The 11,017-nt window shown below is 33.5% G+C and overlaps 1 protein-coding gene across 1 annotated transcript; it reads left to right on the top strand.

The window, feature by feature from the left end:
• LOC108661935 lies at nt 209–1,488 on the top strand. Its single transcript, XM_018120930.1, has 3 exons — nt 209–415; nt 512–942; nt 1,098–1,488. The coding sequence occupies exons 1-3, from the start codon at nt 209–211 to the stop codon at nt 1,486–1,488; spliced, it is 1,029 nt and encodes a 342-aa protein (XP_017976419.1).

Genomic DNA, 11,017 nt, shown 5'->3' with positions numbered 1-11,017 from the left:
TAGAGTGGCAAGATGGCAAGTGTTGTTGTTTGAATATGATATTGTATATGTGTCCCAAAAAGCTATCAAAGGAAGTGCAATCTCAAATTTTCTGGCGGAAAGGGTGGATGAGGATTATGAACCAATGGAGTTTGAGTTCCCAGATGAGGACCTGATGTCGGTTTGTCAAACAAATGAGGAGGAATCAGAGGAGAAAGAGAATTGAAAAATGTTTTTCAATGGAGCTTCGAACGCCTTAGGGCATGGCATAAGAGCCGTGTTAGTATCACCAGAAGGAGATCATTATCCCGTCATAGCCAAACTCAACTTCTATTGCACCAATAATGTGGCTGAATATGAAGCTTGTGTCATGGGTCTTCAGGCAGCAATCGAGAGGAAAATTCACGTTTTGGAAGTGTATGGGGATTCTGCTTTGGTCATTTATCAGTTGCAATGAGAATGGGAGACACGTGACTCGAAGTTAATCCGGTATCATAAGTATGTTTCAAAGCTAATTGAAAATTTTGATAAGATTTGCTTCACCCATTTGCCCCGAGAGGAGAATCAAATGGCTGATGCATTAGCCACACTGGTAGCAATGTTCAACGTTGGTACCGATGTCAAGATTCAACCCATCATGATTAATCTTCGAGAGTGCCCCGCACACTGCTCCAGTGTAGAGGAAGAAGTAGACGGGAAACCATGGTACCATGATATTGTGCATTATCTCAAGTTTCAGCAATATTCGAAACAAAGCTCAGAAAATGATAAGAAAACCATTAGAAGGTTGACAATGAATTTCTTCTTGGATGATGACATCTTATACAAGAGAAGTAGGGATCAAGTGCTTTTGAGATGTGTGGATTCAGCCGAAGCTCGGAGAATAGTTGAGGAAGTTCACGAAGGAATTTGTGGGGCACATGCAAGTAGGCATATGTTGGCAAGACAGGTCATGAGAGCAGGGTATTACTGGCTCACGTTGGAAATGGATTATATAGATTTCACTCAAAAGTGTCACAAGTGTCAGATATACGCAGATAAAATCCACATTCATGCAAATTCACTAAATGTATTGACATCACCATGCCATTATCAATATGGGGCATGGATGTGATTAGGTTAATAACCCCGAAGGCATCAAATGGGCATCGGTTTATTCTGATAGCGATTGACTACTTCACTAAGTGGGTAGAAGCAGCATCCTATGCCAATGTGACCCAGAAAGTGGTATGTAAGTTCATCCAAAAAGAAATAATATGCCGTTATGGTCTCCCGGAAAGGATCATCATAGATAATGCTAGTAACCTCAATGGTTCAATGATGAAAGAGGTTTGTGCCAAGTTCAAGATCAAGCATCACAATTCAGTGCCTTATCGCCTAAAAATGAATGGAGCGGTAGAAGCAGCCAACAAGAACATCAAAAGGATAATTGAAAAGATGACAAATGTATACAAAGATTGGCATGAGAAGTTACCCTTTACTTTGCATGCTTATCGCACAACAGTCTGAACTTTCACTGGAGCTACGCAGTTCTCTTTGGTATATGGGATGGAAGCAATTTTACCAATTGAAGTAGAAATCCCTTCCCTAAGGGTCCTTAAAGAAATACAATTAGAAGAAGTCGAATGGGTTAACGCTCGTTATGAGCAATTGAATTTCATAGAAGAAAAAAAGTTGACGGCACTTTGCCATGGACAGTTATATCAAAAGAGAATAATGAGGGCATATGGCAAGAAGGTACATCCTTGTCAATTCCAAGAGGGAGAGTTAGTATTGAAAAGAATTCTTTCGAACCTGCAGGATCCTCACGGGAAATGAACGCCGAATTGGGAAGGACCATTTGTAGTGAAGAAAGCTTTTTCAAGAGGAGCACTAATTTTGGTAGAGATGGACGGAAGGGAGTTTTCCAACCCAGTGAATGCCGATGTTGTCAAGGAATATTTTACGTAAAAAAATCAAATAAAAAATCAAATAACAAAAAAAAGAAAGAAAGAAAAATTTTCAAGTTGAAAACCTGCAAAGGCGGCTTGAGTATGGGAGATGTGTTTAGGGCAAAAATCCGAAAGGACAGTCTAGACACGAAGGAGGTCCAAGTACTACAAGGGCTTAACACAAAAGGGGTGAAAATCATGATCCGAGATGTTCAGACAAAAGACAAGGGAGCTGACAATTGTGCCTGTTTCGGGATAAAATTTCGAGACTACTGTCAATATCTATCGGAACAGTCATTAAGAAAGAACTGTATCCCTTTTGTATTAATTGGTTTTCCCATGTTCCTTGTCATTATGCCTGATTGTAGAAACTTCCCTTTTTTCTAATGAAAAATATCCTTTTTGCTCCCAACATTGTCATCATTTTCATTCTGCCAAAAGAGGAGATATGAGTACATTGCATTGTATTTGTCATAAAATTGGAATGATATTTAATAAAGAGCATGATAAAGTAAAGAAATGTTTACGGTATTTTGAAAAAAGATCATAATTGACGGAGAATGAAATGGAGTTTGGTAATATAAAAAAGAAAGAGATAAAGAAATGGAAATAGCAACAGAATGGAGAATAGTAAAAATGTGAAGAATGATTGTACCATGCATATGATAGAGGAAGAAAACAGTTGTGAGCAATGAATTGGGGAAGACGAGAGATCGAAAGCGTGATCGGTTTATCCCCTATTGATAAAAAAGAAGGCTCTAAAACACCCAAAAAAAAACTGATGAAGATGATTAGGATATTTAAATTGCCATGTTCAAAGTTTTAAAACAACTGAAAAAGAAGGAAATTTATCTTTAAAGTCATAGAACCTCAGATGAGGAATTGATTATTTTTCACCATTTCAAAAAAGGAAAAAAGGTTTTGTAACCTCAGCTTTGACGAGTTCATTTTAGAAGTTTCGTTGCCTCAGCTTTGAGGAGTTCATTTTTAAAGTCTCGTTACCTCAGTTTTGAGGAGTTCATTTTTAAAGTCATGTTGCCTCAGCTTTGAGGAGCCACATTTTTAAAGTTATGTTGCCTCAGCTTTGAGGAGCCATATTTTTAAAGTTATGTTGCCTCAGCTTTTGGGAGTTTCATTTTTAAAGTTTCGTTGGCTCAGTTTTGAGGAGTTTCATTTTTAAAGTTTCGTAGCCTCAATTTTGAGGAGTTTATTTTTAAAGTTTCGTTGCCTCAGCTTTAAGGAATCTCATTTAAAAAAAATAAAAACAAAAAAAAAGAACCTTGGTAAGAGAATTAAAGAATTTAGTTAAAAACAGTGTCTACGTCTTTGCATTATTTCAAATTTTCAAAATGCGCAAAGAGGGGCAGTTGTAGACACTAAAATAAATAATAAAAAATAAAATTTTAATTAATTAGGAATCATAAAATAATTATAATATAAAATTAAAAAAAAAGTAGTAGTACGTTTGGCAGGGTGCTAACGCACCCTACCAGGCACTATCTTTCTTGCCAAGTGCCACCCTCACCTTGTCAGACACGAAAAATTCGAGTCTGGCAGAGTAGTGGAGCGTGGCCCCTTCAACCCAGTGTAAATGGGGCACTGTAACACTCATCCGGAGCCAAGAAAATTAGAGAGGATTCGGAGCCAAAAAATCGAGAATAGGCAAGCAAAAAAACCTAGCCTCTAGTAGCCGAATACCACAACAAAATTTTTTTCTCTACTCTTTTAACAGCCAAAACAACCGCAATCCACAAATCAAAAAAATATACCAAAAAATACCAAAAAAATTCACAATGAGAGAAAGCAAGTGGCTGTGTTTTCTTTTGGGGAATTTTTAGTTAGTGTGCGGCTGCTTTAAAGGGAGTTTTATTAGAGTTTGGGTGAGCTTGGGTTACCGTCGATCGGTCAATGAGAGAGGGGAATATTTGGGTTACTGGTGGACATAGAGAGAGGGCCAGTTATTTAAGGTAACTGATCTAGGAGCTGCCGACGCAGGAAAGAGAAAAAGGGGTATCGGTGACGCTGCAGGCTTAGGGAAAGGTGCTGCCGGTGGGGGTAAACGGGATTGTTTGGGTTGAAAAAAAAGTGGGAGTATTTAAAGAGAAGGAAGAGAAACCAGCGGCTAGAGAGAGAGGCAAAAGAGAGAAAATGGAGAGAGGAGAGAAAAAGAAGATTTTATAGTTAGGGTTTGGGAGGTTCAAAACGACGTCGTTTTGAGACTCATCAATAGACTTAACCAATCCTTCCAAACGGTGCCGTTTTGGCACACAAAAAGTAGCTGAAGCAAGGCACTAAACGGTGCGCTTTGACTGGAGGAGAAGTGGGCTTCTGGAGCTATTATGGGCATTCGTGGGTTCAGTTTTGGGCTTGTCCAAGCCCGACCTTGGTATGTTCTGGGCTCTACAGTTATTGGGTTTGAATCTTTGATGCCTATTTTGAATGTTTTTTTTAATTTTGTTTTATTTATTTATCTATTTTAGTTATTTTTAGGGAAATAAAATTACAACTTTATATACAAGAAGTGGGATAAGACAAAAATATAAGAATATAAATATATATATATATTTGATTATGTAACAAATAATAGCAAAATTAGGTAGAAAGGTTATTTAGTTATAAAAATAGATCCAAGAATAAAAATATGTAGGAGAATAAATGAATATTTAATTAAAAAATAATAATATAGTAAATAGGTTTAGAGGGACATTGTACATGGAAAAGTAGTAGTACGTCGGATAGTTCTCTAAGTGAGAGAATACCTCGAATCCCACCAGTATGATGGGCGGATCCGAGAAAATATCCTCGATAAAAGGTTATTCGTCTGACATTTTTTTCTCATGCCATGCATTTCATCATGTCTCTCATTTGCATTTCATTTTAATAAAATTAGATATAAAACAAGTAAATCATAACTAAGGAAATAAAATGAACTTAAAAAATAAAGCATAATAGGATAATCTAAAAATGGTACCGTTCATGGAACGGGCATTTCGGGAGTGCTAATCCTTCCCCGGGCGTAATCGTACTCTCAAACCTAGATCTCGAAAAATGTAAACCAGTTTAAGGTTCTTTTTGGTGGGCTTAAAATTAATTTAAGGTTTCATCGATTAGAATCGAGTCAATAGGTGGTCAATCGCACCTAGTAAAAAAGATTGGTGGCGACTCCTAATTTTTTAGAGTTTTCACTAGCGTTTGGAGATCGGATTCCCGGACCCGCACGTTACGACACATATAATAAAGCATATAATGGAAAGAGTCGATATATTGGATTTGGACATAACATTGTAAGACAAAGAATTAGTGATGGTATAGTCACTTAAGTTATATAGGGTTTTATGAAAATTTAACGGATCTATTTACCAAAGGTTTGAACAAGGACTTGGTAATGAAGACTTCAAGAGGAATGGGTTTCAAGCCTATCAACTAAATTTCCAATGGTAAGAGCTCATCTCAATGTTTTGCGACCGACTTACAAGTTTTGGGTACTGAGCATTCTACCACATGGATGATTGCAAGCACTAATTTATATTTTGCATCCCGAGGTGTATAGTGCTTGGTTCATGTAATGTGTAAAGGTTGAACAAAAGTTTTTAATAGACCCATAACATGTATATGTTGAAGTACTATAATTACAAGATACTTTCGATGGAGGCTACCTATGTGAGTGGAAGTGTGGCCGCTTCTAGGAGCCAAAAGCTTGACTCTGATAACACTTATTAATGAATGCAAAACACAAAGCCATAAAAAATGTGTTGGCAAAACTAGATACAAAGTGAGTAAAAAAGTTTGTGTGTGTTTAGTGGCCCGACTAGTCAAATTAAGAATTGAAGGTTCAATGCTTGGTCAACCACTTAATTCAAATTGGAACCAATCACACTCACTAAGTGAAGGTTCAAATCTACGAGATATCTTTATTTTTGCACAAAATTTCCAAAGTTGTTGGTATTTGAAAATTTTGAAAACTGTGGGAGATTGTTGGTGTATTTTCAAAATAAAAGATTGTCTCACATAATGAAAGCTATCTTAGTTTAAAGGTTATGTCACGTAATGAGAAACTATATTAGCTTAAAGGTTATGTCACATAGAGTAACATAGTGTAGCTATTGAAGATAGGTTTTCATGTGAATGGTTATATCTCTTGGTAAAGTGGCATATTGGAAAAACACTTCTAAATCCAAAGATTATGAGACAACATGGAAAACACAATAACTCAAAAGTCTAGATATGAAAAGTTATCTTTTCATATTATAGCTAAAGGATTGTCTTATGGAATAAATGATTATCTTTTCATAAGGTGATTATTGAAATAATACCTTTAGCCAAGGATTGTGTCTTATAAAATGCAAAGATATGTTTAAGACAAATAGGTGTCTTAATGAAAGATTGTGACCTTGAGAAGAGAAACTTACAAGCCTATATATATAAAGGACTTTTTACCAACCATTATGACCACCAAAAAAACAAATAAGATAAAAGCAAAAAAATCAAGAGAAAGAGAAATGTTATGTTTTGGAAATATACATAAACACTTGAATTCCCTTCATCAATCAAAGTAATCCAAATTTCTTATAATCTACTTGCTGTAAAAAGTAGGCTCTAAAGATGAACAATTTTGCAAACCCTTGAATGTATTTAGCGGTCTACTCTTATAAAGTGGAAAGACGAAGTTAGATATTGGCTTCATTGTATCCCCAAGGCTATTCACATAATTCCCTTTTTGCATATCGAGTGGTGGAAGCGAAGTAAGTTTTAAAGATAACGTCTATTGAAAGCTCACCTTGAAATTGATTTTGTCAATTCCTTAAATTCCATCTAAATCTCATTTGCACCAACATATAACTAGACTGAAAAATTCAAAGTAATTAGGAAAAGGGAGAAACTTCAATAGTAGTAGAGCATGCAGCAAGACATAGGCAAAATATATGAATAATTTGCAACATGGACCCAAGGCATTACAATTATTTGATATTCATATAGCTTACCACTTCTGGCCTCCTCCCAGCACTATTCTGTTGCAGCTCCCATGCTGCAATCTAATCTCTTACGAGCTCGACGCTGCCCTTATTGTTGTCCTCCAAACCCCACATAAAATATTCTTCTTAACAATGCTACTAATAGAGTTGATAATAAGGTTAAGTTAGTGGGTTTCAACAGCAATTAATAAAACTGGATATTTACATCAGTTACTCCATTACTTTTCTTCTTCGTGGTTGATTGACTTCAAGTTATTTTCTATTTTTTAAATAAAATTATTCTTTTTCAAAGTGAATTACTAATATTATTTTTTAATTTCGTGTTGGAAAATGGGTAAAAATATTGCTCATTATTGTGTCATGCCAAGCCCATGCCAGATTTTTGTCACCCAAATTTATTTTTTTAAAAAAGTGAATTATCATATATTAATAATGACTTTTGTATATTACACTAATTCAAGTCTTTAACCTTTAATTAAGTGGAAGACTTATGTCAGATTTAGTGATTAACAATTGACACCTAATCCATTTGCGACTTAACATCAGGATTAATGGTGTAAAATTTTTAAAAATATATAGGACTGATATAACAAGTTCAAGCTGTAATTATCTATGTAAATTGTAATCAATGGAATTTCCTTCAGTGGGGGAAAAAAATATTCATGTCATAGGCTTAGAGGAATAGCTCATGCCTTATTTTTAAAAAAAAAATTAGAAATGGAGCTACCTATTTGTGATGGAGATTTTTGTATAAAAGCACATTTTGTTGATGCCTGAGAGATGGTGGTGGGGAATCATATTGCCTCATGTGGTGAAAAATGCATGTTGGACATTCAAACATCCAAAAATGTCAATTTGATTTCGATTGTGCCTAATTCTAGTGGACGGTCGGTCCTCTATACTTTATAGAGCCTTTTAATGAGAAAGAAGAAAATTTTGCAAAATTCAGTTATAAAAATCTATTTAACACTTAGTACTCCTCTTTAATTTTGACTATTTGTTATCTCTTTAATTACCTTATATTAAATAATAGTTTATAACTCTATCTATAGTAAAAAAACACATAAAAAAACACATAAATAGTAAAAAAACACAAAAAGTGAAACTAAAATTAGTGTGTGGTTATTGTGTTTACATTATTACTCCACCTACCCCTAGGGGCATTATTCTTTGAACTTCAAAGGAAAGAAAGTGCACAATCACTCTCGTAACTCATTAGCTATATAATCATTTAAATGTCCCCTACTTAGTTATAAGTCTACTTTGTAAAGGTCAATTACACTCTCTTTTTTAATACTTTGGTTGGTATATCATTTTTTTAGAGAACTTCAAGATCTTATTATATTCAACTTTAGATGTTAAAGGTGAAATTAACAGAAAAATTAAAAATATCAGAAATATATATATGCATAATACTTTAAAAAGTATCTGAATTTTTTGAAAAATTTAAATAAATTTTTATGTTTTTATTACGTTCAATCAAGTTATTGTATTTTGTTTTAAATCAAATAAGTTTTTATAATTAATAATTGACTAATAAAAATAACATTTGTCATTTTACGTTATGTGACACTGACATGACATATTGATATATTATAATATATGATAATATAACATGCTAATGCAACGTGATAATGTGATGTAGTAATAGTTCACCCTCCGCATTAAAGACATATCATCGCCATGTGAATTTAAAAATGACATGTTATTTTGAATAGTCAAATGTTAACAATAAAAATTTATTTGATTGAAAATAAAAATACAAAAACTTGAATTTTTAAAAATCATTTAAGATTTTTTTTAAATAGTATGTCAAATATATATTTAAAAAAATCATAAAACATAGAAGAAAGAAATAGAAATAAAGGAAGAAAAAAACTTATTAATTCTAATTTTATTTTTTATACTTATAATTTTATTATTAAAAAAAAATTAACTTACGGTTGGCACCACATTTTCATGAATTAGGTAGTTGGACACCTGCATTTTAATTCAGACCCAATTATATTTGTTTCAAGCTCTCAGCAGGGACAAATGAGAGAACTGATGTGGGTACCAAAGTAAACAAAATTAATCATCTCTGCTTTCAATTTAACCAAGCAAAAAAAAAAAAAAATCAGAGTTGTCTTTGTTACTGGGATTTATCAAATTGTCCCAGCCACACAAAAAATTTGATTCTCATCTTTGGGTATATTCTCATTCAAAGGGTTATTCTTTACTTCTTTTAGCATACTTTACGAAGGGTATGTCCCATGCGTAAAAAATTCTTTACCCAAACAAAATTTGAATAACCTAAAAATGATTTGAGCATGACAAAATATGTTTTCCTCTTTCATTGGGGCAATTAAGGTCATATAGATTGAAGGATATTGATTCAATTTCAAGCTAAAGGTATTGTAGGACAAGCAGAAAGGATTAATTAAAATGACTTTTTTTAAAGGTTTAAGTGTTGAATTGAATCATATTCACATAATGAATCCTACCATTTACCAAGTTTAGTCTAAACCATCCCTAAACACACTATCTAGGGAGAAAGAAGTTGGAACTGGTTTATTAATTGCCCTGCTCTAGGTTTTGAATAAGAAGGAAAGTGTAGCCTTAGCTGTTGGGTGATAACTAACCTAGTTATGAACCCCACACATTAAGCATGATCTTTATCATCATGGCCACATAATAATCATTCAAAATTTTGCGGTTAGGAAATCTTGAAGCTATGCAAGTTGCAACCCCCAACCATCAAATCACTTGCCCAACTTCTAAGGCTCCAAAAACTCCAACCATTTCCAAAGCCAAGCTGTAAAGCCAAAGGTCTTGTCCCCATGGCTGAAGGAAAAGTCTTTTAAACGTGTGACTCTCTCATATCCATTTGCGGGGAATCTCCCAATTTCTTCTTTCATGCTATAATTTGAAAGAAAGAAAGAGATGTTCAAGTGTCTAATTTTTGGATTATTCATAAGAAATAATAGATGCTTATGAATTTATTAATTATTAATTTTTTACTAATTATGAATAGTCATATTATTTCCATTACACATTCAAAGAATTATAAATTTATATAAATCACAATGCCGAAGATATTTATTTTTTGTGTCGAATTAAATACTCAAACAAAATATCTAACAATAAATACAATCCATTTTAAAATTTTCCCTTCTAAACATGTAGAACAAAAAGTAGAAGAGGGAAGAGGACTTTGTGCCTACCCACCATTCCAAGCAAAAACAAAAAATCACATGGTACAGAGGGTGCACATGTGGTGCACATGCAAAGTCAAAAGCCTCAAGAAAAACGAAAGTGTTGGTGTGAAAGAAACAAAAATTGGTTGGATCAGCTTCAACGTTGACTTCGGAATTACATTCAAAACCCTATAGAATTCCTCAAGAGTTGGTACACAATCAGCCAATTGCCACTCACAATTTTCAATAAGACTGTTTTTTAATAAAAATAATGTGATATGTTCTAAGTTCAAACTAACTTGGAATATCTTTCAAGATACGAATTTTATTGAATTTCAATTTAATGGTTGAGATGGATACGTTTTTTTTTTTTTTTTTGTATATGTTAGCCTCTGATCCTCTCATCAGACACCAACTAATAGTACATACATATATAGATATAGCTATGAATTATAGGAAATTTTTTTTCATTTCGAAAAAAGAAATTCGAACTCTACCTTTTAAGTAAAAGATCATACATTAATTAATAAATTAAATATTCAAATGTTCATGAGCTATATGGGATTATTGGCAGTATATATGCAAGTTTAAAATCAAATAATATATATATACATATATATATATATATATATATAGAGAGAGAGAGAGAGAGAGAGAGAGAGAGAGAGAGAGAGAGGGAATAACAGCTTAATTATTAGCTCTTTTCATTATAAAAAATATAGGAGGGGTGTCATATTGAGAAGATGACTTGAATTTGATTAGGAATTAGCTAGGATTTAATCAGACATAATTTGGGACCAATCTCTCACTAAATTAACTGCTGATGTGGGCTAAAGACTTGTCTTTTAAGTTTCCACTGGATTTCATTGTTGAGTGGCGGATGGTTGTTTCCATAGGCTTTTTTAACTGCTGAATATATCAGATGAATGAATTAAAGAGTCCTAGCATATACCAAGCA

The sequence above is a fragment of the Theobroma cacao genome, chromosome 5 (assembly GCF_000208745.1).
Source record: "Theobroma cacao cultivar B97-61/B2 chromosome 5, Criollo_cocoa_genome_V2, whole genome shotgun sequence".
NCBI lineage: Eukaryota > Viridiplantae > Streptophyta > Magnoliopsida > Malvales > Malvaceae > Theobroma > Theobroma cacao.
The sequence above is the reverse complement of the archived record's forward strand: the minus strand, read 5'-3'. Positions and strand labels throughout refer to the sequence as shown.

Coding starts and splice junctions, on each gene's coding strand:
- LOC108661935 (XM_018120930.1), top strand. CDS start 209: ATGTTTTTCAATGGAGCTTCGAACGCCTTAGGGCATGGCATAAGAGCC. Junction 416..511: donor TGTATGGGGATTCTGCTTTG/GTCATTTATCAG, acceptor AATTTTGATAAG/ATTTGCTTCACCCATTTGCC. Junction 943..1,097: donor AGACAGGTCATGAGAGCAGG/GTATTACTGGCT, acceptor GGATGTGATTAG/GTTAATAACCCCGAAGGCAT.